This window comes from Oncorhynchus keta, chromosome 24 (genome assembly GCF_023373465.1).
Source record: "Oncorhynchus keta strain PuntledgeMale-10-30-2019 chromosome 24, Oket_V2, whole genome shotgun sequence".
NCBI classification, from domain to species: Eukaryota; Metazoa; Chordata; class Actinopteri; order Salmoniformes; family Salmonidae; genus Oncorhynchus; species Oncorhynchus keta.
In genome coordinates this window covers 21,749,601-21,775,329 of record NC_068444.1, presented here as the reverse complement: position 1 = coordinate 21,775,329, position 25,729 = coordinate 21,749,601, and the positions used below count along the sequence as shown (strand labels likewise).

General features: G+C 50.4%; 1 protein-coding gene and 1 long non-coding RNA gene across 11 annotated transcripts in view; both read right to left on the bottom strand.

Annotated features, from left to right (window-relative positions):
- The window catches only part of golga4 (golgin A4), a 29,555-nt gene extending 24,723 nt beyond the window's left edge, over positions 1-4,832 (bottom strand). For both annotated transcript variants that reach the window (XM_052477966.1, XM_035801074.2), the window contains exons 1-4: positions 4,713-4,832; positions 4,309-4,438; positions 3,080-3,267; positions 89-172 (exon numbers count right to left, since the gene is read on the bottom strand). In XM_052477966.1, the coding sequence (XP_052333926.1) occupies positions 89-172; positions 3,080-3,267; positions 4,309-4,438; positions 4,713-4,802 (492 nt within the window). In that variant the 5' untranslated portion in view covers positions 4,803-4,832. The remainder of the gene's footprint in view (positions 1-88; positions 173-3,079; positions 3,268-4,308; positions 4,439-4,712) is intronic.
- Positions 4,833-5,926: 1,094 nt separating this feature from the next.
- On the bottom strand, positions 5,927-25,250 carry LOC127911415 (uncharacterized). Of its 9 annotated transcripts, XR_008078355.1 has the most exons (12): positions 24,343-25,250; positions 22,851-23,304; positions 21,735-22,367; positions 19,483-20,675; positions 19,100-19,300; positions 15,353-16,135; positions 12,808-13,348; positions 11,823-11,962; positions 11,622-11,677; positions 8,820-8,847; positions 6,475-6,819; positions 5,927-6,390 (listed from the first exon to the last, which is right to left on the bottom strand). It is a non-coding gene; the product is annotated as an uncharacterized LOC127911415 (long non-coding RNA). The 9 variants fall into 9 exon arrangements; XR_008078357.1 differs by lacking the exons at positions 5,927-6,390; positions 6,475-6,819; positions 8,820-8,847; positions 11,622-11,677; positions 11,823-11,962 and adding exons at positions 7,160-7,287; positions 9,448-9,559 and having other exon boundaries at positions 12,780-13,348; XR_008078358.1 differs by lacking the exons at positions 5,927-6,390; positions 6,475-6,819; positions 8,820-8,847; positions 11,823-11,962; positions 12,808-13,348 and adding exons at positions 13,476-13,531; positions 14,452-14,731 and having other exon boundaries at positions 11,473-11,649; positions 15,241-16,135.
- Between the last annotated feature and the right edge of the window lie 479 nt (positions 25,251-25,729).

The following is a 25,729-nucleotide window of genomic DNA, read 5'->3' as shown; positions in this document are numbered from 1 at the left end:
TGGTGATGTTGTTTTAGTCAAATAGTTTTTAAGTTTGTGAGCAAGGTCCAGAATCTCCTGGCTAGCATTAGAAGCCCTCTTCACTCACCTTGTCCTGCTCCAGCTGTTCAATAAGGTTCTTAGCATCACGCAGCTGGGTGATGAGCTTGGTCTTCTCTGTGGTGTGCAGCTCCTGTAGTTCAGACAAGACAAACGGAAGGAAATATATTTTTTTAAATGGGTTAATGTGCAAGGTATCAAAGCAACAGTGAAGGCACTGAGAACAGACAGACAGAAGGAGAGATCAGATAATATATATATTGAAGGTTGAAGGTGCTATTTGGGTAAAGATAAATGGACCATCTTTGAAAGTAAAAGATGGATTCATCTGCAAGTTATCAAAAGGAACAGGAGCACCGCTGTAGTAAAGGAACAGGAGCGCCGCTCTGGTAAAGGAACAGGAGCGCCGCTCTGGTAAAGGAACAGGAGCGCCGCTGTGGTAAAGGAACAGGAGCGCCGCTGTGGTAAAGGAACAGGAGCGCCGCTGTGGTAAAGGAACAGGAGCGCCGCTGTGGTAAAGGAACAGGAGCGCCGCTCTGGTAAAGGAACAGGAGCGCCGCTGTGGTAAAGGAACAGGAGCGCCGCTGTGGTAAAGGAACAGGAGCGCCGCTGTGGTAAAGGAACAGGAGCGCCGCTGTGGTAAAGGAACAGGAGCGCCGCTGTGGTAAAGGAACAGGAGCGCCGCTGTACAGGAGCGCCGCTCTGGTAAAGGAACAGGAGCGCCGCTCTGGTAAAGGAACAGGAGCGCCGCTCTGGTAAAGGAACAGGAGCGCCGCTCTGGTAAAGGAACAGGAGCGCCGCTCTGGTAAAGGAACAGGAGCGCCGCTCTGGTAAAGGAACAGGAGCGCCGCTCTGGTAAAGGAACAGGAGCGCCGCTCTGGTAAAGGAACAGGAGCGCCGCTCTGGTAAAGGAACAGGAGCGCCGCTCTGGTAAAGGAACAGGAGCGCCGCTCTGGTAAAGGAACAGGAGCGCCGCTCTAGTAAAGGAACAGGAGCGCCGCTCTAGTAAAGGAACAGGAGCGCCGCTCTAGTAAAGGAACAGGAGCGCCGCTCTAGTAAAGGAACAGGAGCGCCGCTCTAGTAAAGGAACAGGAGCACCGCTCTAGTAAAGGAACAGGAGCACCGCTGTAGTAAAGGAACAGGAGCACCGCTGTAGTAAAGGAACAGGAGCACCGCTGTAGTAAAGGAACAGGAGCACCGCTGTAGTAAAGGAACAGGAGCACCGCTGTAGTAAAGGAACAGGAGCACCGCTGTAGTAAAGGAACAGGAGCACCGCTGTAGTAAAGGAACAGGAGCACCGCTGTAGTAAAGGAACAGGAGCACCGCTGTAGTAAAGGAACAGGAGCGCCGCTGTAGTAAAGGAACAGGAGCGCCGCTGTGGTAAAGGAACAGGAGCGCCGCTGTGGTAAAGGAACAGGAGCGCCGCTGTGGTAAAGGAACAGGAGCGCCGCTGTGGTAAAGGAACAGGAGCGCCGCTCTAGTAAAGGAACAGGAGCGCCGCTCTAGTAAAGGAACAGGAGCGCCGCTGTGGTAAAGGAACAGGAGCGCCGCTGTGGTAAAGGAACAGGAGCGCCGCTGTGGTAAAGGAACAGGAGCGCCGCTGTGGTAAAGGAACAGGAGCGCCGCTCTAGTAAAGGAACAGGAGCACCGCTCTAGTAAAGGAACAGGTGTGCCGCTGTAGTAAATTAACAATGAATACAACACAAACAGCTCTCAGAACAGGCTACTTTCCTGGTTAAAAAAAAAGTTAAATAAAACAAGGAAGTACCAAGCCAGGTTGCAAAATGTTTCTGCATGGCAGGCAGAGAGTCTCCCTACACCACCCATGAGGCCAGGCCACCACAGCCACAAGGCGGTTGTCAACAGAGGCCGCATACGAGGCCAACTAAACCAACACATAGACCAGGTTAGGTTAGCAGCAGTGGTCTGTAGTGTAGCTAGCACGTCACTATGAAACTACTGTGTGAGAACATACAATAAGGTAAATAAACATTTAACACAAATACGAAACAGACCACACTGCCATATAAATACCAGATCCCAAAGGTGAAATGGTGGCCTGAGAGACAGCTGCTGTCTGTTTTACAGGGTGTGGGGTGTGTGGATGAGCAAGACCCTCCACGCAAGTTCGGAGAGCTGAGCGCCTGTTAACCTCTGGCTCTTTCTGTCACAGGAACAGCCCTGTTCTGAGACACTGGCCAGGTTCCACACACACACAGTAACTCCACCCAAACACACAGATACCTCTATACCTCGTGCACACACATACACATTCTGCAACTCCACACACCTCTGCCCATCACACTTAGATGCAGAGCTATTGTCTGTCATCACAGGCCTGTTCTGACACCCAGCATCACTCTCAGCCACTAGTGAAAACGACAGACACCACAGCCAAACTAAACTATGTACTTATTATTCCACCAAAGAACAATTTTGTGCTATTAAACAGAATGACATGACCTCGGTCAGCCACTGGGATGAGTCGTAAATAGCACCCTATTCCCTACATATGGCACCCATTTCCATACATTGTGTACTTTGGAGCTCTGTCTCGTTATGAGGGCCTCATGTGTGTGTGTCATAGAAATAGATAGTGAAGCCACAGACCAGGCACATGATCACTAAACCATCAAGACTCCATTGGATGATTTATAAAACAGTGTTGTGAAACATGGTGTTACTGTTCACACCATAGTGTTGACTTCTGTGGTTCAGAGTTCAGACACTCACTCTTCAGTCCCATATAATGAACTCCTTTCAAAACTACAGTGTACTAAGTACAGGCTGCCATATGTGGAAAATGGTCTTCTAAAATGTGTATTCCAGGGTGAAGGGTAAGCCATCTTTCCAGAAAAGTTTATTAGAAGAGCCATGTGACCGTTTCTAAACAAAATGGCTAATTGTAACTTCCGGAATGGAATATTGATCATTTATAATTACGTGTTTCATACCGTTCCATTCCAGCCATGGAATACTATCACAATACATTATCTCCATTTCTCCCTCCACCAGCCTCCACTGACATTGGTTAACACACCTTGGTTTTCTCCAGCTCTTGCAGTCTCTCCTGCAGCTGCTCCTGCAGAGTGTCATTCTCACTGGTCAGCTGGGCACTGCGCTCCTTGTGTGTCCTGAGCAGCTCCTTACACTTCTGGAGCAGATTCTCCTGGCGCGTCACCCTCTTCTGCAGCACCTCCATGCTTTTAGATGGGTCAGTGACGCCCTCTGTTGTTTGGAAGAGGTAACACAGCTTAGTGAGAAAGGGACTCCCATGGAGAGATACATGTTCTATTACATAGAAATACATACTGTACATATGTTCTAATCCTATCCCTATCCATGGTTTTCACTGGGCAGCGCTGACCTTCTGCAGTTTAGATGAGGTAACGCGGCTCAGTCAGAAAAAGAGGAGTACTGAGGTGTTAAGGATAACTAGTCAGTTGTACCATTAAATGCATTCAACTGAAATGTGTCTTCCGCATTTAACAAAACCCCTCTGAATAAGAGGATTGGTGTTGTGGTTTTATGTGTTAAAGGGATAGTTCACCTACATTACACATTGGTTTCCTTACCCTGTGAGCAGTCTACGGACAAGGTATGACAGCAATCCCTGCTTTGATTTAGTTTCCCTGGCACTGTTTCCACATGCTAATGTTTCAGCATTTGTGGCACAAATCCCATTTAAGTCATGGCACCGATATTTGCATTTGTCACACATCATGTTCAAAACATCTATAAGTCACTTTGTTGAGCTTTACAGTCTATTTGAGATACTTTCTGATGATTAAATAAAGGTTAAATAAAATAAATAGAATGTGTATAAAATGCTGGTGGGATTTGTGCAACAAACACTAAAACATGTGAATGTTTAAACAGTGCCAGGGAAACTACATCAAAGCAGGGACTGCTGTCATACCTTGTCTATAGACTGCTTACAGGGTAAGGAAACCAATGTGTCATTTTGTCATTTGGGTGATTAATCCCTTTAAATATACTCAATAAATGTGATAAAAGACAAATGGCTCTAAACATTTCAACATTACATTACTCAGACCTGGGTCAAAATAGTATTTGAAATCCAAACACTAAGTGTTTAGTTGAGCCTGCCTAGAGTGCCAGAAGTGTAGAGGGTTTGCACCTTAGGCACTATTCAATTGGTTACATTGCACCAGACAATACTATTTGAACCCAGGTCTGCTACTGTCCATCTACACATCATCATCTATCAGGGGTGGGAGTCAGCATAGTGTCTGTACTGTATAATACCTGCATCTTTAAAGGGGCTCTGTGGGGAAGAGGTGGAGTCTGAAGCATCTTCAGCCTGGAGAGGATGTTCAACCTCAGGGGCCACAGCTCCACCAGGAACCCCCTTCAGATGTTTCTTCATCAGGGCAACCTGGCAGAGGAGGAGGGACCACACAGTCAAAACACAGAGCAACACAGGCTGAAGATCAGATATTATTCTACAGTCAAGATTATACTGACAGTGTTCAGCAGACACTCATTGAAACACATTTTATTTTAAATCAATTGTAGAAATGTTATCATTGTTCTTATACTTTGCGTATGTTGTTGTACAGATTAGTGGGGGCAAATCCCAACGTGATGCATTTTACATTGAACAAAAATGTAACAAAATGTGAAAATTGCACTGTATTGTATATAAACACCTGGGTCTGAAGCACAGTAATCATCTGGTCCTTCTCCTCCAGGGCAGCATCAAACTCCTCCTGAAGGTGCTTCTTAGCCTGCTGGTCCATGTGCAACTCCTGGGGAGAAACATTGTCATATAACACATTGCCTTAATACACACAGCTCTTGGTGAGGAATATAGTGTGTTTGTGATCGACTACACTGCAGTCGGACCACTCAGAATGACTGATTTACACCCTACTTCCCTAATAACTACTCACTATGAGACCCAGATTAGTAGTTCTGTGAATTGCCTTGCTCACACTGATCGCCTTATTATCACAATCATGAGCCAGTTCCTATACTTCCTACATGCAGGGCACACTGCACCATTTCAACCAGGGAAAGGTTTCTTTCCTACAAACACAGGTGAGAGTATCAATGAATTACATCACAAGTTCAAACACGTGACCTGTAATGCCTTATCATGTTCTGATAATGAAAATATGTGATTTTCTCCACTCCCTACCGCTCCTTCTTTCCTTGTCTTAGCTAACCAACTGCCCCTTCCTCTTTTTCCTTGTCTTAGCTAACCTACTGCTCATTCCTCTCTTTCCTTGTCTAAGCTAACCTACTGCTCATTCCTCTCTTTCCTTGTCTAAGCTAACCTACTACTCATTCCTCTCTTACCTTGTCTTCGCTAACCAACTGCTCATTCCTCTCTTTCCAAGTCTTAGCTAACCAACTGCTCATTCCTCTCTTTCCAAGTCTTAGCTAACCAACTGCCCCTTCCTCTCTTTCCTTGTCCTAGCTAACCAACTGCCCCTTCCTCTCTTTCCTTGTCTTAGCTAACCTACTGCTCATTCCAAGTCTTAGCTAACCAACTGCTCATTCCTCTCTTTCCAAGTCTTAGCTAACCAACTGCTCATTCCTCTCTTTCCAAGTCTTAGCTAACCAACTGCTCATTCCTCTCTTTCCAAGTCTTAGCTAACCAACTGCTCATTCCTCTCTTTCCTTGTCTTAGCTAACCTACTGCTCATTCCAAGTCTTAGCTAACCAACTGCTCATTCCTCTCTTTCCAAGTCTTAGCTAACCAACTGCTCATTCCTCTCTTTCCTTGTCTAAGCTAACCTACTGCTCCTTCCTCTCTAAGTCTTCGCTAACCTACTGCTCATTCCTCTCTTTCCTTGTCTTCGCTAACCAACTGCTCATTCCTCTCTTTCCTTGTCTAAGCTAACCTACTGCTCCTTCCTCTCTAAGTCTTAGCTAACCAACTACTCATTCCTCTTTCCAAGTCTAAGCTAACCAACTGCTCATTCCTCTCTTTCCAAGTCTTAGCTAACCAACTGCTCATTCCTCTCTTTCCTTGTCTTAGCTAACCTACTGCTCATTCCAAGTCTTAGCTAACCTACTGCTCCTTCCTCTCTAAGTCTTCGCTAACCTACTGCTCATTCCTCTCTTTCCTTGTCTTCGCTAACCTACTGCTCATTCCTCTCTTTCCTTGTCTAAGCTAATCTACTGCTCATTCCAAGTCTTAGCTAACTTACTGCTCCTTCCTCAGCTTAGCTACTGCTACTTCCTCACTTTCCTTGGCTTAGGTAACCTACTGGCTCCTTCCTTGGCTTAGCTGACCTACTGCTCCTTCCTTGGCTTAGCTGACCTACTGCTCCTTCCTTGGCTTAGCTGACCTACTGCTCCTTCTTTGGCTTAGCTGACCTACTGCTCCTTCCTTGGCATAGCTGACCTACTGCTCCTTCCTTGGCTCAGCTGACCTACTGCTCCTTCCTTGGCTCAGCTGACCTACTGCTCCTTCCTTGGCTTAGCTGACCTACTGCTCCTTCCTCAGCTTAGCTACTGCTGCTTCCTCACTTTCCTTGGCTTAGCTGACCTACTGGCTCCTTCCTTGGCTTAGCTGACCTACTGCTCCTTCCTTGGCTCAGCTGACCTACTGCTCCTTCCTTGGCTCAGCTGACCTACTGCTCCTTCCTTGGCTCAGCTGACCTACTGCTCCTTCCTTGGCTCAGCTGACCTACTGCTCCTTCCTTGGCTCAGCTAAACTACTGCTCCTTCCTTGGCTCAGCTAAACTACTGCTCCTTCCTTGGCTTAGCTACTGCTGCTTCCTCACTTTCCTTGGCTTAGCTGACCTACTGCTCCTTCCTTGGCTTAGCTGACCTACTGCTCCTTCCTTGGCTTAGCTGACCTACTGCTCCTTCCTTGGCTTAGCTAACCTACTGCTCCTTCCTTGGCTTAGCTAACCTACTGCTCCTTCCTTGGCTTAGCTAACCTACTGCTCCTTCCTTGGCTTAGCTAACCTGCTGCTCCTTCCTTGGCTTAGCTAACCTACTGCTCCTTCCTTGGCTTAGCTAACCTACTGCTCCTTCCTTGGCTTAGCTAACCTACTGACCTTCTGCTTAGCCCAACTGCTCCTCCTTGGCTTAGCTAACCTACTGCTCCTTCCTTGGCTCAGCTGACCTACTGCTCCTTCCTTGGCTCAGCTGACCTACTGCTCCTTCCTTGGCTCAGCTGACCTACTGCTCCTTCCTTGGCTTAGCTGACCTACTGCTCCTTCCTTGGCTTAGTTGACCTACTGCTCCTTCCTTGGCTCAGCTGACCTACTGCTCCTTCCTTGGCTCAGCTAACCTACTTCTCCTTCCTTGGTTTAGCTAACCTACTGCTCCTTCCTTGGCTTAGCTAACGTACCGCTCCTTCCTTGGCTTAGCTAACCTACTGCTCCTTCCTTGGCCTCAGCTGACCTACTGCTCCTCACCCTTGTCTTAGCTAACCTACTGCTCATTCCAAGTCTTAGCTAACCTACTGCTCCTTCCTCTCTAAGTCTTCGCTAACCTACTGCTCATTCCTCTCTTTCCTTGTCTTCGCTAACCAACTGCTCATTCCTCTCTTTCCAAGTCTTAGCTAACCAACTGCTCATTCCTCTCTTTCCTTGTCTTAGCTAACCTACTGATCATTCCAAGTCTTAGCTAACCTACTGCTCCTTCCTCTCGAAGTCATCGCTAACCTACTGCTCATTCCTCTCTTTCCCGGTCTTCGCTAACCAACTACTCATTCCTCTCTTTCCAAGTCTTAGCTAACCAACTGCTCATTCCTCTCTTTCCTTGTCTTAGCTAACCTACTGCTCATTCCAAGTCTTAGCTAACCAACTGCTCATTCCTCTCTTTCCAAGTCTTAGCTAACCAACTGCTCATTCCTCTCTTTCCTTGTCTTAGCTAACCTACTGCTCATTCCAAGTCTTAGCTAACCTACTGCTCCTTCCTCTCTAAGTCTTCGCTAACCTACTGCTCATTCATTCCTCTCTTTCCTTGTCTAAGCTAACCTACTGCTCATTCCAAGTCTTAGCTAACTTACTGCTCCTTCCTCAGCTTAGCTACTGCTACTTCCTCACTTTCCTTGGCTTAGGTAACCTACTGGCTCCTTCCTTGGCTTAGCTGACCTACTGCTCCTTCCTTGGCATAGCTGACCTACTGCTCCTTCCTTGGCTCAGCTGACCTATGGCTCCGTCCTCTCTTTCCAAGTCTTAGCTAACTTACTGCTCCTTCCTCAGCTTAGCTACTGCTACTTCCTCACTTTCCTTGGCTTAGGTAACCTACTGGCTCCTTCCTTGGCTTAGCTGACCTACTGCTCCTTCCTTGGCTTAGCTGACCTACTGCTCCTTCCTTGGCTTAGCTGACCTACTGCTCCTTCCTTGCCTCAGCTGACCTACTGCTCCTTCCTTGGCTCAGCTGACCTACTGCTCCTTCCTTGGCTCAGCTGACCTACTGCTCCTTCCTTGGCTCAGCTGACCTACTGCTCCTTCCTTGGCTTAGCTGACCTACTGCTCCTTCCTCAGCTTAGCTACTGCTGCTTCCTCACTTTCCTTGGCTTAGCTGACCTACTGGCTCCTTCCTTGGCTTAGCTGACCTACTGCTCCTTCCTTGGCTCAGCTGACCTACTGCTCCTTCCTTGGCTCAGCTGACCTACTGCTCCTTCCTTGGCTCAGCTGACCTACTGCTCCTTCCTTGGCTCAGCTTCCTTGACCTACCTCCTTCCTTGGCTCAGCTAAACTACTGCTCCTTCCTTGGCTCAACTAAACTACTGCTGCTTCCTTGGCTTAGCTACTGCTGCTCCTTCCTTTCCTGGCTTAGCTGACCTACTGCTCCTTCCTTGCCTTAGCTAACCTACTGCTCCTTCCTCAGTTTGCTCCTTCCTTGGCTGCTACCTACTGGCTCCTTCCTTGGCTTAGCTGACCTACTGCTCCTTCCTTGGCTTAGCTGACCTACTGCTCCTTCCTTGGCAGCTAACCTACTGCTCCTTCCTTGGCTTAGCTGACCTACTGCTCCTTCCTTGGCTTAGCTAACCTACTGCTCCTTCCTTGGCTTAGCTGACCTACTGCTCCTTCCTTGGCTTAGCTAACCTACTGCTCCTTCCTTGGCTTAGCTAACCTACTGCTCCTTCCTTGGCTTAGCTAACCTACTGCTCCTTCCTTGGCTTAGCTAACCTACTGCTCCTTCCTTGGCTTAGCTGACCTACTGCTCCTTCCTTGGCTTAGCTAACCTACTGCTCCTTCCTTGGCTTAGCTAACCTACTGCTCCTTCCTTGGCTTAGCTGACCTACTGCTCCTTCCTTGGCTCAGCTGACCTACTGCTCCTTCCTTGGCTCAGCTGACCTACTGCTCCTTCCTTGGCTTAGCTGACCTACTGCTCCTTCCTTGGCTTAGCTGACCTACTGCTCCTTCCTTGGCTTAGCTGACCTACTGCTCCTTCCTTGGCTCAGCTGACCTACTGCTCCTTCCTTGGCTCAGCTAAACTACTTCTCCTTCCTTGGCTTTGCTAACCTACTGCTCCTTCATTGGCTTAGCTAACGTACTGCTCCTTCCTTGGCTTAGCTAACCTACTGCTCCTTCCTTGTCTTAGCTAACCTACTGCTCATTCCAAGTCTTAGCTAACTTACTGCTCCTTCCTCAGCTTAGCTACTGCTACTTCCTCACTTTCCTTGGCTTAGCTGACCTACTGCTCCTTCCTTGGCTTAGCTGACCTACTGCTCCTTCCTTGGCATAGCTGACCTACTGCTCCTTCCTTGGCTAAGCTGACCTATGGCCCCGTCCTCTCTTTCCTTGGCTTAGCTAACTTACTGCTCCTTCCTCAGCTTAGCTACTGCTGCTTCCTCACTTTCCTTGGCTTAGCTGACCTACTGGCTCCTTCCTTGGCTTAGCTGACCTACTGCTCCTTCCTTGGCTTAGCTGACCTACTGCTCCTTCCTTGGCTCAGCTGACCTACTGCTCCTTCCTTGGCTTAGCTGACCTACTGCTCCTTCCTTGGCTCAGCTGACCTACTGCTCCTTCCTTGGCTCAGCTGACCTACTGCTCCTTCCTTGGCTCAGCTGACCTACTGCTCCTTCCTTGGCTCAGCTGACCTACTGCTCCTTCCTTGGCTTAGCTGACCTACTGCTCCTGCTCCTTCCTTGGCTTAGCTACCTGCTTCCTCACTTTCCTTGGCTCCTTCATGACCCTCCTGCTCCTTCCTTGGCTTAGCTGACCTACTGCTCCTTCCTTGGCTCAGCTGACCTACTGCTCCTTCCTTGGCTCAGCTGACCTACTGCTCCTTCCTTGGCTCAGCTGACCTACTGCTCCTTCCTTGGCTTAGCTGACCTACTGCTCCTTCCTTGGCTTAGCTGACCTACTGCTCCTTCCTTGGCTCAGCTGACCTACTGGCTCCTTGCTCCTTCCTTGGCTCAGCTAAACTACTGCTCCTTCCTTGGCTTAGCTACTGCTGCTTCCTCACTTTCCTTGGCTTAGCTGACCTACTGGCTCCTTCCTTGGCTTAGCTGACCTACTGCTCCATCCTTGGCTTAGCTGACCTACTGCTCCTTCCTTGGCTTAGCTGACCTACTGCTCCTTCCTTGGCTCAGCTGACCTACTGCTCCTTCCTTGGCTCAGCTGACCTACTGCTCCTTCCTTGGCTCAGCTGACCTACTGCTCCTTCCTTGGCTCAGCTGACCTACTGCTCCTTCCTTGGCTTAGCTGACCTACTGCTCCTTCCTTGGCTCAGCTGACCTACTGCTCCTTCCTTGGCTCAGCTGACCTACTGCTCCTTCCTTGGCTCAGCTGACCTACTGCTCCTTCCTTGGCTCAGCTGACCTACTGCTCCTTGGCTTCCTTTCCTTGGCTTAGCTGACCTACTGCTCCTTCCTCAGCTTAGCTACTGCTACTTCTCACTTTCCTTGGCTTAGCTGACCTACTGCTCCTTCCTTGGCTTAGCTGACCTACTGCTCCTTCCTTGGCTCAGCTGACCTACTGCTCCTTCCTTGGCTCAGCTGACCTACTGCTCCTTCCTTGGCTCAGCTGACCTACTGCTCCTTCCTTGGCTTAGCTGACCTACTGCTCCTTCCTTGGCTCAGCTGACCTACTGCTCCTTCCTTGGCTTAGCTAACCTACTGCTCCTTCCTTGGCTTAGCTACTGCTGCTTCCTCACTTTCCTTGGCTTAGCTGACCTACTGCTCCTTCCTTGGCTTAGCTGACCTACTGGCTCCTTCCTTGGCTTAGCTGACCTACTGCTCCTTCCTTGGCTTAGCTGACCTACTGCTCCTTCCTTGGCTTAGCTAACCTACTGCTCCTTCCTTGGCTTAGCTAACCTACTGCTCCTTCCTTGGCTTAGCTAACCTACTGCTCCTTCCTTGGCTTAGCTAACCTACTGCTCCTTCCTTGGCTTAGCTAACCTACTGCTCCTTCCTTGGCTTAGCTGACCTACTGCTCCTTCCTTGCTCTGACCTTCCTTCCTTAGCTGACCTACTGCTCCTTCCTTGGCTTAGCTGACCTACTGCTCCTTCCTTGGCTTAGCTAACCTACTGCTCCTTCCTTGGCTTAGCTAACCTACTGCTCCTTCCTTGGCTTAGCTAACCTACTGCTCCTTCCTTGGCTTAGCTAACCTACTGCTCCTTCCTTGGCTTAGCTAACCTACTGCTCCTTCCTTGGCTTAGCTAACCTACTGCTCCTTCCTTGGCTCAGCTGACCTGCTCTTCCTTGGCTCAGCTGACTTAGCTAACCTACTGCTCCTTCCTTGGCTTAGCTGACCTACTGCTCCTTCCTTGGCTTAGCTGACCTACTGCTCCTTCCTTGGCTCAGCTGACCTACTGCTCCTTCCTTGGCTCAGCTGACCTACTGCTCCTTCCTTGGCTTAGCTGACCTACTGCTCCTTCCTTGGCTTAGTTGACCTACTGCTCCTTCCTTGGCTCAGCTGACCTACTGCTCCTTCCTTGGCTCAGCTAAACTACTTCTCCTTCCTTGGCTTAGCTAACCTTGGCTGCTCCTTCATTGGCTTAGCTAACCTACTGCTCCTTCCTTGGCTTAGCTAACCTACTGCTCCTTCCTTGGCTTAGCTAACCTACTGCTCCTTCCTCACTTTCCTTGTCTTAGCTAACCTACTGCTCCTTCCAAGTCTTAGCTAACCTACTGCTCCTTCCTCTCTTTCCTTGTCTTCGCTAACCTACTGCTCATTCCTCTCTTTCCTTGTCTAAGCTAACCTACTGCTCATTCCAAGTCTTAGCTAACTTACTGCTCCTTCCTCAGCTTAGCTACTGCTACTTCCTCACTTTCCTTGGCTTAGGTAACCTACTGGCTCCTTCCTTGGCTTAGCTAACCTACTGCTCCTTCCTAGGCTTAGCTAACCTACTGCTCCTTCCTTGGCTTAGCTAACCTACTGCTCCTTCCTTGGCTTAGCTAACCTACTGCTCTTCCTTGGCTTAGCTAACCTACTGCTCCTTCCTTGGCTTAGCTAACCTACTGCTCCTTCCTTGGCTTAGCTAACCTACTGCTCCTTCCTTGGCTTAGCTAACCTACTGCTCCTTCCTTGGCTTAGCTAACCTACTGCTCCTTCCTTGGCTTAGCTAACCTACTGCTCCTTCCTTGGCTCAGCTGACCTACTGCTCCTTCCTTGGCTCAGCTGACCTACTGCTCCTTCCTTGGCTTAGCTGACCTACTGCTCCTTCCTTGGCTTAGTTGACCTACTGCTCCTTCCTTGGCTCAGCTGACCTACTGCTCCTTCCTTGGCTCAGCTAAACTCCTGCTCCTTCATTGGCTTAGCTAACGTACTGCTCCTTCCTTGGCTTAGCTAACCTACTGCTCCTTCCTTGGCTTAGCTAACCTACTGCTCCGTCCTCACTTTCCTTGTCTTAGCTAACCTACTGCTCATTCCAAGTCTTAGCTAACCTACTGCTCCTTCCTCTCTTTCCTTGTCTTCGCTAACCTACTGCTCATTCCTCTCTTTCCTTGTCTAAGCTAACCTACTGCTCATTCCAAGTCTTAGCTAACTTACTGCTCCTTCCTCAGCTTAGCTACTGCTACTTCCTCACTTTCCTTGGCTTAGGTAACCTACTGGCTCCTTCCTTGGCTTAGCTGACCTACTGCTCCTTCCTTGGCTCAGCTGACCTACTGCTCCTTCCTTGGCTCAGCTGACCTACTGCTCCTTCCTTGGCTCAGCTAAACTACTGCTCCTTCCTTGGCTCAGCTAAACTACTGCTCCTTCCTTGGCTTAGCTACTGCTGCTTCCTCACTTTCCTTGGCTTAGCTGACCTACTGCTCCTTCCTTGCCTTAGCTGACCTACTGGCTCCTTCCTTGGCTTAGCTGACCTACTGCTCCTTCCTTGGCTTAGCTGACCTACTGCTCCTTCCTTGGCTTAGCTAACCTACTGCTCCTTCCTAGGCTTAGCTATCCTATTGCTCCTTCCTTGGCTTAGCTAACCTACTGCTCCTTCCTTGGCTTAGCTAACCTACTCCTCCTCCTTCCTAACCTACTGCTCCTTCCTTGCTGACCTACTGCTCCTTCCTTGGCTCAGCTAACCTACTGCTCCTTCCTTGGCTTAGCTAACCTACTGCTCCTTCCTTGGCTTAGCTGACCTACTGCTCCTTCCTTGGCTTAGCTAACCTACTGCTCCTTCCTTGGCTTAGCTAACCTACTGCTCCTTCCTTGGCTCAGCTGACCTACTGCTCCTTGGCTCAGCTGACCTACTGCTCCTTCCTTGGCTCAGCTGACCTACTGCTCCTTCCTTGGCTTAGCTGACCTACTGCTCCTTCCTTGGCTTAGCTGACCTACTGCTCCTTCCTTGGCTCAGCTGACCTACTGCTCCTTCCTTGGCTCAGCTAAACTACTTCTCCTTCCTTGGCTTAGCTGAACCTACTGCTCCTTCCTTGGCTTAGCTGACCTACTGCTCCTTCCTTGGCTTAGTTGACCTACTGCTCCTTCCTTGGCTCAGCTGACCTACTGCTCCTTCCTTGGCTCAGCTAAACTACTTCTCCTTCCTTGGCTTAGCTAACCTACTGCTCCTTCCTCTCTTTCCTTGTCTTCGCTAACCTACTGCTCATTCCTCTCTTTCCTTGTCTAAGCTAACCTACTGCTCATTCCAAGTCTTGGCTAACTTACTGCTCCTTCCTCAGCTTAGCTACTGCTACTTCCTCACTTTCCTTGGCTTAGGTAACCTACTGGCTCCTTCCTTGGCTTAGCTGACCTACTGCTCCTTCCTTGGCTCAGCTGACCTACTGCTCCTTCCTTGGCTCAGCTGACCTACTGCTCCTTCCTTGGCTCAGCTAAACTACTGCTCCTTCCTTGGCTCAGCTAAACTACTGCTCCTTCCTTGGCTTAGCTACCTGCTGCTGCTCCTTTCCTTGGCTTAGCTGACCTACTGCTCCTTCCTTGCCTTAGCTGACCTACTGGCTCCTTCCTTGGCTTAGCTGACCTACTGCTCCTTCCTTGGCTTAGCTGACCTACTGCTCCTTCCTTGGCTTAGCTAACCTACTGCTCCTTCCTAGGCTTAGCTATCCTATTGCTCCTTCCTTGGCTTAGCTAACCTACTGCTCCTTCCTTGGCTTAGCTAACCTACTCCTCCTTCCTTGGCTTAGCTAACCTACTGCTCCTTCCTTGGCTTAGCTAACCTACTGCTCCTTCCTTGGCTTAGCTAACCTACTGCTCCTTCCTTGGCTTAGCTAACCTACTGCTCCTTCCTTGGCTTAGCTAACCTACTGCTCCTTCCTTGGCTTAGCTGACCTACTGCTCCTTCCTTGGCTCAGCTGACCTACTGCTCCTTCCTTGGCTCAGCTGACCTACTGCTCCTTCCTTGGCTTAGCTGACCTACTGCTCCTTCCTTGGCTTAGTTGACCTACTGCTCCTTCCTTGGCTCAGCTGACCTACTGCTCCTTCCTTGGCTCAGCTAAACTACTTCTCCTTCCTTGGCTTAGCTAACCTACTGCTCCGTCCTCACTTTCCTTGTCTTAGCTAACCTACTGCTCATTCCAAGTCTTAGCTAACCTACTGCTCCTTCCTCTCTTTCCTTGTCTTCGCTAACCTACTGCTCATTCCTCTCTTTCCTTGTCTAAGCTAACCTACTGCTCATTCCAAGTCTTAGCTAACTTACTGCTCCTTCCTCAGCTTAGCTACTGCTACTTCCTCACTTTCCTTGGCTTAGGTAACCTACTGGCTCCTTCCTTGCCTTAGCTGACCTACTGGCTCCTTCCTTGGCTTAGCTGACCTACTGCTCCTTCCTTGGCTTAGCTGACCTACTGCTCCTTCCTTGGCTTAGCTAACCTACTGCTCCTTCCTAGGCTTAGCTAACCTACTGCTCCTTCCTTGGCTTAGCTAACCTACTGCTCCTTCCTTGGCTTAGCTAACCTACTGCTCCTTCCTTGGCTTAGCTAACCTACTGCTCCTTCCTAGGCTTAGCTAACCTACTGCTCCTTCCTAGGCTTAGCTAACCTACTGCTCCTTCCTTGGCTTAGCTAACCTACTGCTCCTTCCTTGGCTTAGCTAACCTACTGCTCCTTCCTTGGCTTAGCTAACCTACTGCTCCTTCCTTGGCTTAGCTAACCTACTGCTCCTTCCTTGGCTTAGCTAACCTACTGCTCCTTCCTTGGCTTAGCTAACCTACTGCTCCTTCCTTGGCTTAGCTAACCTACTGCTCCTTCCTTGGCTTAGCTAACCTACTGCTCCTTCCTTGGCTTAGCTAACCTACTGCTCCTTCCTTGGCTTAGCTAACCTACTGCTCCTTCCTTGGCTTAGCTAACCTACTGCTCCTTCCTTGGCTCAGCTGACCTACTGCTCCTTCCTTGGCTCAGCTGACCTACTGCTCCTTCCTTGGCTTAGCTGACCTACTGCTCCTTCCTTGGCTTAGTTGACCTACTGCTCCTTCCTTGGCTCAGCTGACCTACTGCTCCTTCCTTGGCTCAGCTAACCTACTTCTCCTTCCTTGGCTTAGCTAACCTACTGCTCCTTCATTGGCTTAGCTAACCTACTGCTCCTTCCTTGGCTTAGCTAACCTACTGCTCCTTCCTTGGCTTAGCTAACCTACTGCTCCGTCCTCACTTTCCTTGTCTTAGCTAACCTACTGCTCATTCCAAGTCTTAGCTAACCTACTGCTCCTTCCTCTCTTTCCTTGTCTTCGCTAACCTACTGCTCATTCCTCTCTTTCCTTGTCTAAGCTAACCTACTGCTCATTCCAAGTCTTAGCTAACTTACTGCTCCTTCCTCAGCTTAGCTACTGCTACTTCCTCACTTTCCTTGGCTTAGGTAACCTACTGGCTCCTTCCTTGGCTTAGCTAACCTACTGCTCCTTCCTAGGCTTAGCTAACCTACTGCTCCTTCCTTGGCTTAGCTAACCTACTGCTCCTTCCTTGGCTTAGCTAACCTACTGCTCCTTCCTTGGCTTAGCTGACCTACTGCTCCTTCCTTGGCTTAGCTGACCTACTGCTCCTTCCTTGGCTTAGCTAACCTACTGCTCCTTCCTTGGCTTAGCTAACCTACTGCTCCTTCCTTGGCTTAGCTAACCTACTGCTCCTTCCTTTGGCTTAGCTGACCTACTGCTCCTTCCTTGGCTCAGCTGACCTACTGCTCCTTCCTTGGCTCAGCTGACCTACTGCTCCTTCCTTGGCTTAGCTGACCTACTGCTCCTTCCTTGGCTTAGCTGACCTACTGCTCCTTCCTTGGCTCAGCTGACCTACTGCTCCTTCCTTGGCTCAGCTAACTCCTGCTCCTTCCTTGGCTTAGCTAACCTTTCCTACTGCTCCTTCCTTGGCTTAGCTAACCTACTGCTCCTTCCTTGGCTTAGCTAACCTACTGCTCTTCCTCACTTTCCTTGTCTTAGCTAACCTACTGCTCATTCCTTGGTCTTAGCTAACCTACTGCTCCTTCCTCTCTTTCCTTGTCTTCGCTAACCTACTGCTCATTCCTCTCTTTCCTTGTCTAAGCTAACCTACTGCTCATTCCAAGTCTTAGCTAACTTACTGCTCCTTCCTCAGCTTAGCTACTGCTACTTCCTCACTTTCCTTGGCTTAGCTGACCTACTGGCTCCTTCCTTGGCTTAGCTGACCTACTGCTCCTTCCTTGGCTTAGCTGACCTACTGCTCCTTCCTTGGCTTAGCTGACTACTGCTCCTTCCTTGGCTCAGCTAAACCTACTGCTCCTTCCTTGGCTCAGCTAAACTACTGCTCCTTCCTTGGCTTAGCTACTGCTGCTTCCTCACTTTCCTTGGCTTAGCTGACCTACTGCTCCTTCCTTGCTTAGCTGACCTACTGGCTCCTTCCTTGGCTTAGCTGACCTACTGCTCCTTCCTTGGCTTAGCTGACCTACTGCTCCTTCCTTGGCTTAGCTAACCTACTGCTCCTTCCTTGGCTTAGCTAACCTCTGCTCTTCCTTGGCTTAGCTAACCTGCTCCTTCCTTGGCTTAGCTAACCTACTGCTCCTTCCTTGGCTTAGCTAACCTACTGCTCCTTCCTTGGCTTAGCTAACCTACTGCTCCTTCCTTGGCTTAGCTAACCTACTGCTCCTTCCTTGGCTTAGCTAACCTACTGCTCCTTCCTTGGCTTAGCTAACCTACTGCTCCTTCCTTGGCTTAGCTAACCTACTGCTCCTTCCTTGGCTTAGCTAACCTACTGCTCCTTCCTTGGCTCAGCTGACCTACTGCTCCTTCCTTGGCTCAGCTGACCTACTGCTCCTTCCTTGGCTCAGCTGACCTACTGCTCCTTCCTTGGCTTAGCTGACCTACTGCTCCTTCCTTGGCTTAGTTGACCTACTGCTCCTTCCTTGGCTCAGCTGACCTACTGCTCCTTCCTTGGCTCAGCTAAACTACTTCTCCTTCCTTGGCTTAGCTAACCTACTGCTCCGTCCTCACTTTCCTTGGCTTAGCTGACCTACTGCTCCTTCCTTGGCTTAGTTGACCTACTGCTCCTTCCTTGGCTCAGCTGACCTACTGCTCCTTCCTTGGCTCAGCTAAACTACTTCTCCTTCCTTGGCTTAGCTAACCTACTGCTCCTTCCTCTCTTTCCTTGTCTTCGCTAACCTACTGCTCATTCCTCTCTTTCCTTGTCTAAGCTAACCTACTGCTCATTCCAAGTCTTGGCTAACTTACTGCTCCTTCCTCCTTGGCTTAGCCTACTGCTCCTTCCTTGGCTTAGCTTTGCTCCTTGGCTTAGCTGACCTACTGCTCCTTCCTTGGCTTAGCTGACCTACTGCTCCTTCCTTGGCTCAGCTGACCTACTGCTCCTTCCTTGGCTCAGCTGACCTACTGCTCCTTCCTTGGCTCAGCTGACCTACTGCTCCTTCCTTGGCTTGCTGACCTACTGCTCCTTCCTTGGCTTTCCTTGGCTTAGCTGACCTTCCTTGGCTTACTGACCTCCTTTCCTTGGCTTAGCTGACCTACTGCTCCTTCCTTGGCTTAGCTGACCTACTGCTCCTTCCTTGGCTTAGCTGACCTACTGCTCCTTCCTTGGCTTAGCTGACCTACTGCTCCTTCCTTGGCTCAGCTGACCTACTGCTCCTTCCTTGGCTTAGCTGACCTACTGCTCCTTCCTTGGCTTAGCTGACCTACTGCTCCTTCCTTGGCTTAGCTGACCTACTGCTCCTTCCTTGGCTCAGCTGACCTACTGCTCCTTCCTTGGCTCAGCTGACCTACTGCTCCTTCCTTGGCTCAGCTGACCTACTGCTCCTTCCTTGGCTTAGCTGACCTACTGCTCCTTCCTTGGCTTAGCTGACCTACTGCTCCTTCCTTGGCTTAGCTGACCTACTGCTCCTTCCTTGGCTCAGCTGACCTACTGCTCCTTCCTTGGCTCAGCTGACCTACTGCTCCTTCCTTGGCTTAGCTGACCTACTGCTCCTTCCTTGGCTTAGCTGACCTACTGCTCCTTGACCTAACTCCTTCCTTGGCTCACTGACCTACTGCTCCTTCCTTGGCTTAGCTAACCTACTGCTCTCCTTCCTTGGCTTAGCTAACCTACTGCTCCTTCCTCATTCCAAGTCTTAGCTAACCTACTGCTCATTCCCTACTGCTCTTCCTCTCTAAGTCTTAGCTAACCTACTGCTCCTTCCTCTCTTTCCTTGTCTTCGCTAACCTACTGCTCATTCCTCTCTTTCCTTGTCTAAGCTAACCTACTGCTCATTCCAAGTCTTAGCTAACTTACTGCTCCTTCCTCAGCTTAGCTACTGCTACTTCCTCACTTTCCTTGGCTTAGGTAACCTACTGGCTCCTTCCTTGGCTTAGCTGACCTACTGCTCCTTCCTTGGCTTAGCTGACCTACTGCTCCTTCCTTGGCATAGCTGACCTACTGCTCCTTCCTTGGCATAGCTGACCTACTGCTCCTTCCTTGGCATAGCTGACCTACTGCTCTTTCCTTGGCTCAGCTGACCTATGGCCCCGTCCTCTCTTTCCTTGGCTTAGCTAACCTACTGCTCCTTCCTCAGCTTAGCTACTGCTGCTTCCTCACTTTCCTTGGCTTAGCTGACCTCCTGGCTCCTTCCTTGGCTTAGCTGACCTACTGCTCCTTCCTTGGCATAGCTGACCTATGGCCCCGTCCTCTCTTTCCTTGGCTTAGCTAACCTACTGCTCCTTCCTCAGCTTAGCTACTGCTGCTTCCTCACTTTCCTTGGCTTAGCTGACCTCCTGGCTCCTTCCTTGGCTTAGCTGACCTACTGCTCCTTCCTTGGCTTAGCTGACCTACTGCTCCTTCCTTGGCTTAGCTGACCTACTGCTCCTTCCTTGGCTTAGCTGACCTACTGCTCCTTCCTTGGCTCAGCTGACCTACTGCTCCTTCCTTGGCTCAGCTGACCTACTGCTCCTTCCTTGGCTCAGCTGACCTACTGCTCCTTCCTTGGCTCAGCTGACCTACTGCTCCTTCCTTGGCTCAGCTGACCTACTGCTCCTTCCTTGGCTCAGCTGACCTACTGCTCCTTCCTTGGCTTAGCTGACCTACTGCTCCTTCCTCAGCTTAGTTACTGCTGCTTCCTCACTTTCCTTGGCTTAGCTGACCTACTGCTCATTCCTTGGCTTAGCTGACCTACTGCTCCTTCCTTGGCTCAGCTGACCTACTGCTCCTTCCTTGGCTCAGCTGACCTACTGCTCCTTCCTTGGCTTAGCTGACCTACTGCTCCTTCCTTGGCTCAGCTAAACTACTGCTCCTTCCTTGGCTCAGCTAAACTACTGCTCCTTCCTTGGCTCAGCTAAACTACTGCTCCTTCCTTGGCTCAGCTGACCTACTGCTCCTTCCTTGGCTCAGCTGACCTACTGCTCCTTCCTTGGCTCAGCTGACCTACTGCTCCTTCCTTGGCTCAGCTGACCTACTGCTCCTTCCTTGGCTCAGCTGACCTACTGCTCCTTCATTGGCTCAGCTGACCTACTGCTCCTTCCTTGGCTTAGCTGACCTACTGCTCCTTCCTTGGCTTAGCTGACCTACTGCTCCTTCCTTGGCTCAGCTAAACTACTGCTCCTTCCTTGGCTTAGCTACAGCTGCTTCCTCACTTTCCTTGGCTTAGCTGACCTACTGCTCCTTCCTTGGCTTAGCTGACCTACTGCTCCTTCCTTGGCTCAGCTGACGTATGGCCCCGTCCTCTCTTTCCTTGGCTTAGCTAACCTACTGCTCATTCCTCTCTTTCCAAGTCTTAGCTAACCTACTGCTCCTTCCTCAGCTTAGCTACTGCTGCTTCCTCACTTTCCTTGGCTTAGCTGACCTACTGGCTCCTTCCTTGGCTTAGCTGACCTACTGCTCCTTCCTTGGCTTAGCTGACCTACTGCTCCTTCCTTGGCTTAGCTGACCTACTGCTCCTTCCTTGGCTCAGCTGACCTACTGCTCCTTCCTTGGCTTAGCTAACCTACTGCTCCTTCCTCAGTTTGTCTAAGCTGACCTACTGGCTCCTTCCTTGGCTTAGCTAACCTACTGCTCCTTCCTTGGCTTAGCTAACCTACTGCTCCTTGCTTGGCTTAGCTAACCTACTGCTAACCTTGGCTTAGCTAACCTACTGCTCCTTCCTTGGCTTAGCTAACCTACTGCTCCTTCCTTGGCTTAGCTGCTCCTTCCCTACTGCTCCTTCCTTCCTTGCTTAGCTAACCTACTGCTCCTTCCTTGGCTTAGCTAACCTGCTGCTCCTTCCTTGGCTTAGCTAACCTACTGCTCCTTCCTTGGCTTAGCTAACCTACTGCTCCTTCCTTGGCCTTGGCTTAGCTAACCTACTGCTCCTTCCTTGGCTTAGCTAACCTACTGCTCCTTCCTTGGCTTAGCTGACCTACTGCTTTCCTTGGCTTAGCTGACCTACTGCCTCCTTCCCTTGGCTTAGCTGACCTACTGCTTCCTTCCTACTGGCTTAGCTGACCTACTGCTCCTTCCTTGGCTTAGCTGACCTACTGCTCCTTCCTTGGCTTAGCTAACCTACTGCTCCTTCCTTGGCTTAGCTAACCTACTGCTCCTTCCTTGGCTTAGCTAACCTACTGCTCCTTCCTTGGCTTAGCTAACCTACTGCTCCTTCCTTGGCTTAGCTAACCTACTGCTCCTTCCTTGGCTCAGCTGACCTACTGCTCCTTCCTTGGCTTAGCTGACCTACTGCTCCTTCCTTGGCTTAGTTGACCTACTGCTCCTTCCTTGGCTCAGCTGACCTACTGCTCCTTCCTTGGCTCAGCTAAACTACTTCTCCTTCCTTGGCTTAGCTAACGTACTGCTCCTTCCTTGGCTTAGCTAACCTACTGCTCCTTCCTTGGCTTAGCTAACCTACTGCTCCTTCCTTGGCTTAGCTGACCTACTGGCTCCTTCCTTGGCTTAGCTGACCTACTGCTCCTTCCTTGGCTCAGCTGACCTACTGCTCCTTCCTTGGCTCAGCTGACCTACTGCTCCTTCCTTGGCTCAGCTGACCTACTGCTCCTTCCTTGGCTCAGCTGACCTACTGCTCCTTCCTTGACTTAGCTGACCTACTGCTCCTTCCTTGGCTCAGCTAAACTACTGCTCCTTCCTTGGCTTAGCTACTGCTGCTTCCTCACTTTCTTTGGCTTAGCTGACCTACTGCTCCGTCCTCACTTTCCTTGGCTTAGCTGACCTACTGCTCCTTCCTTGGCTCAGCTGACGTATGGCCCCATCCTCTCTTTCCTTGGCTTAGCTAACCTACTGCTCATTCCTCTCTTTCCAAGTCTTAGCTAACCTACTGCTCCTTCCTCAGCTTAGCTACTGCTGCTTCCTCACTTTCCTTGGCTTAGCTGACCTACTGGCTCCTTCCTTGGCTTAGCTGACCTACTGCTCCTTCCTTGGCTTAGCTGACCTACTGCTCCTTCCTTGGCTCAGCTGACCTACTGCTCCTTCCTTGGCTCAGCTGACCTACTGCTCCTTCCTTGGCTTAGCTAACCTACTGCTCCTTCCTTGGCTTAGCTAACCTACTGCTCCGTCCTCACTTTCCTTGCCTTAGCTAACCTACTGCTCCTTCCTTGGCTTAGCTGACCTACTGCTCCTTCCTTGGCTCAGCTGACCTACTGCTCCTTCCTTGGCTCAGCTGACCTACTGCTCCTTCCTTGGCTCAGCTGACCTACTGCTCCTTCCTTGGCTCAGCTGACCTACTGGCTCCTTCCTTGGCTCAGCTGACCTACTGGCTCCTTCCTTGGCTTAGCTGACCTACTGGCTCCTTCCTTGGCTTAGCTGACCTACTGCTCCTTCCTTGGCTCAGCTGACCTACTGCTCCTTCCTTGGCTCAGCTGACCTACTGCTCCTTCCTTGGCTCAGCTGACCTACTGCTCCTTCCTTGGCTCAGCTGACCTACTGCTCCTTCCTTGGCTCAGCTAAACTACTGCTCCTTCCTTGGCTCAGCTAAACTACTGCTCCTTCCTTGGCTTAGCTACTGCTGCTTCCTCACTTTCCTTGGCTTAGCTGACCTACTGCTCCTTCCTTGTCTTAGCTAACCTACTGCTCCTTCCTCAGTTTGTCTAAGCTGACCTACTGGCTCCTTCCTTGGCTTAGCTGACCTACTGCTCCTTCCTTGGCTTAGCTGACCTACTGCTCCTTCCTTGGCTTAGCTAACCTACTGCTCCTTCCTAGGCTTAGCTAACCTACTGCTCCTTCCTAGGCTTAGCTAACCTACTGCTCCTTCCTTGGCTTAGCTAACCTACTGCTCCTTCCTTGGCTTAGCTAACCTACTGCTCCTTCCTTGGCTTAGCTAACCTACTGCTCCTTCATTGGCTTAGCTGACCTACTGCTCCTTCCTTGGCTTAGCTGACCTACTGCTCCTTCCTTGGCTCAGCTGACCTACTGCTCCTTCCTTGGCTCAGCTGACCTACTGCTCCTTCCTTGGCTTAGCTGACCTACTGCTCCTTCCTTGGCTTAGTTGACCTACTGCTCCTTCCTTGGCTCAGCTGACCTACTGCTCCTTCCTTGGCTCAGCTGACCTACTGCTCCTTCCTTGGCTTAGCTAACCTACTGCTCCTTCATTGGCTTAGCTAAGATACTGCTCCTTCCTTGGCTTAGCTAACCTACTGCTCCTTCCTTGGCTTAGCTAACCTACTGCTCCTTCCTAGGCTTAGCTAACCTACTGCTCCTTCCTAGGCTTAGCTAACCTACTGCTCCTTCCTTGGCTTAGCTAACCTACTGCTCCTTCCTTGGCTTAGCTAACCTACTGCTCCTTCCTTGGCTCAGCTGAACCTACTGCTCCTTCCTTGGCTCAGCTGACCTACTGCTCCTTCCTTGGCTCAGCTGACCTACTGCTCCTTCCTTGGCTCAGCTGACCTACTGCTCCTTCCTTGGCTCAGCTGACCTACTGCTCCTTCCTTGGCTCAGCTGACCTACTGCTCCTTCCTTGGCTCAGCTGACCTACTGCTCCTTCCTTGGCTCAGCTAAACTACTGCTCCTTCCTTGGCTTAGCTACTGCTGCTTCCTCACTTTCCTTGGCTTAGCTGACCTACTGCTCCTTCCTTGCCTTAGCTAACCTACTGCTCCTTCCTCAGTTTGTCTCAGCTGACCTACTGGCTCCTTCCTTGGCTTAGCTGACCTACTGCTCCTTCCTTGGCTTAGCTGACCTACTGCTCCTTCCTTGGCTTAGCTGACCTACTGCTCCTTCCTAGGCTTAGCTAACCTACTGCTCCTTCCTAGGCTTAGCTAACCTACTGCTCCTTCCTTGGCTTAGCTAACCTACTGCTCCTTCCTTGGCTTAGCTAACCTACTGCTCCTTCTTTGGCTTAGCTAACCTACTGCTCCTTCATTGGCTTAGCTGACCTACTGCTCCTTCCTTGGCTTAGCTAACCTACTGCTCCTTCCTTGGCTCAGCTGACCTACTGCTCCTTCCTTGGCTCAGCTGACCTACTGCTCCTTCCTTGGCTTAGCTGACCTACTGCTCCTTCCTTCCTGACCTGCTCCTTCCTTGGCTTAGTTGACCTACTGCTCCTTCCTTGGCTCAGCTGACCTACTGCTCCTTCCTTGGCTCAGCTAAACTACTTCTCCTTCCTTGGCTTAGCTAACCTACTGCTCCTTCATTGGCTTAGCTAACCTACTGCTCCTTCCTTGGCTTAGCTAACCTACTGCTCCTTCCTTGGCTTAGCTAACCTACTGCTCCGTCCTCACTTTCCTTGTCTTAGCTAACCTACTGCTCATTCCAAGTCTTAGCTAACCTACTGCTCCTTCCTCTCTAAGTCTTCGCTAACCTACTGCTCATTCCTCTCTTTCCTTGTCTTCGCTAACCTACTGCTCATTCCTCTCTTTCCTTGTCTAAGCTAACCTACTGCTCATTCCAAGTCTTAGCTAACTTACTGCTCCTTCCTCAGCTTAGCTACTGCTACTTCCTCACTTTCCTTGGCTTAGGTAACCTACTGGCTCCTTCCTTGGCTTAGCTGACCTACTGCTCCTTCCTTGGCTTAGCTGACCTACTGCTCCTTCCTTGGCATAGCTGACCTACTGCTCCTTCCTTGGCATAGCTGACCTACTGCTCCTTCCTTGGCATAGCTGACCTATGGCCCCGTCCTCTCTTTCCTTGGCTTAGCTAACCTACTGCTCCTTCCTCAGCTTAGCTACTGCTGCTTCCTCACTTTCCTTGGCTTAGCTGACCTACTGGCTCCTTCCTTGGCTTAGCTGACCTACTGCTCCTTCCTTGGCTCAGCTGACCTACTGCTCCTTCCTTGGCTCAGCTGACCTACTGCTCCTTCCTTGGCTCAGCTGACCTACTGCTCCTTCCTTGGCTCAGCTGACCTACTGCTCCTTCCTTGGCTCAGCTGACCTACTGCTCCTTCCTTGGCTCAGCTGACCTACTGCTCCTTCCTTGGCTCAGCTGACCTACTGCTCCTTCATTGGCTTAGCTGACCTACTGCTCCTTCCTTGGCTTAGCTGACCTACTGCTCCTTCCTTGGCTCAGCTAAACTGCTTCCTCCTTTCCTTGGCTTAGCTGACCTGCTTCCTCCTTTCCTTGGCTTAGCTGACCTACTGCTCCTTCCTTGGCTTAGCTGACCTACTGCTCCTTCCTTGGCTCAGCTGCTGACCTACTCTCTTCCTTGGCTCAGCTGACCTATGCTCATTCCTCTCTTTCCTTGGCTTAGCTAACCTACTGCTCCATCCTCAGCTTAGCTACTGCTGCTTCCTCACTTTCCTTGGCTTAGCTGACCTACTGGCTCCTTCCTTGGCTTAGCTGACCTACTGCTCCTTCCTTGGCTTAGCTGACCTACTGCTCCTTCCTTGGCTTAGCTGACCTACTGCTCCTTCCTTGGCTCAGCTGACCAACTGCTCCTTCCTTGGCTTAGCTAACCTACTGCTCCTTCCTTGGCTTAGCTAACCTACTGCTCCGTACTCACTTTCCTTGCCTT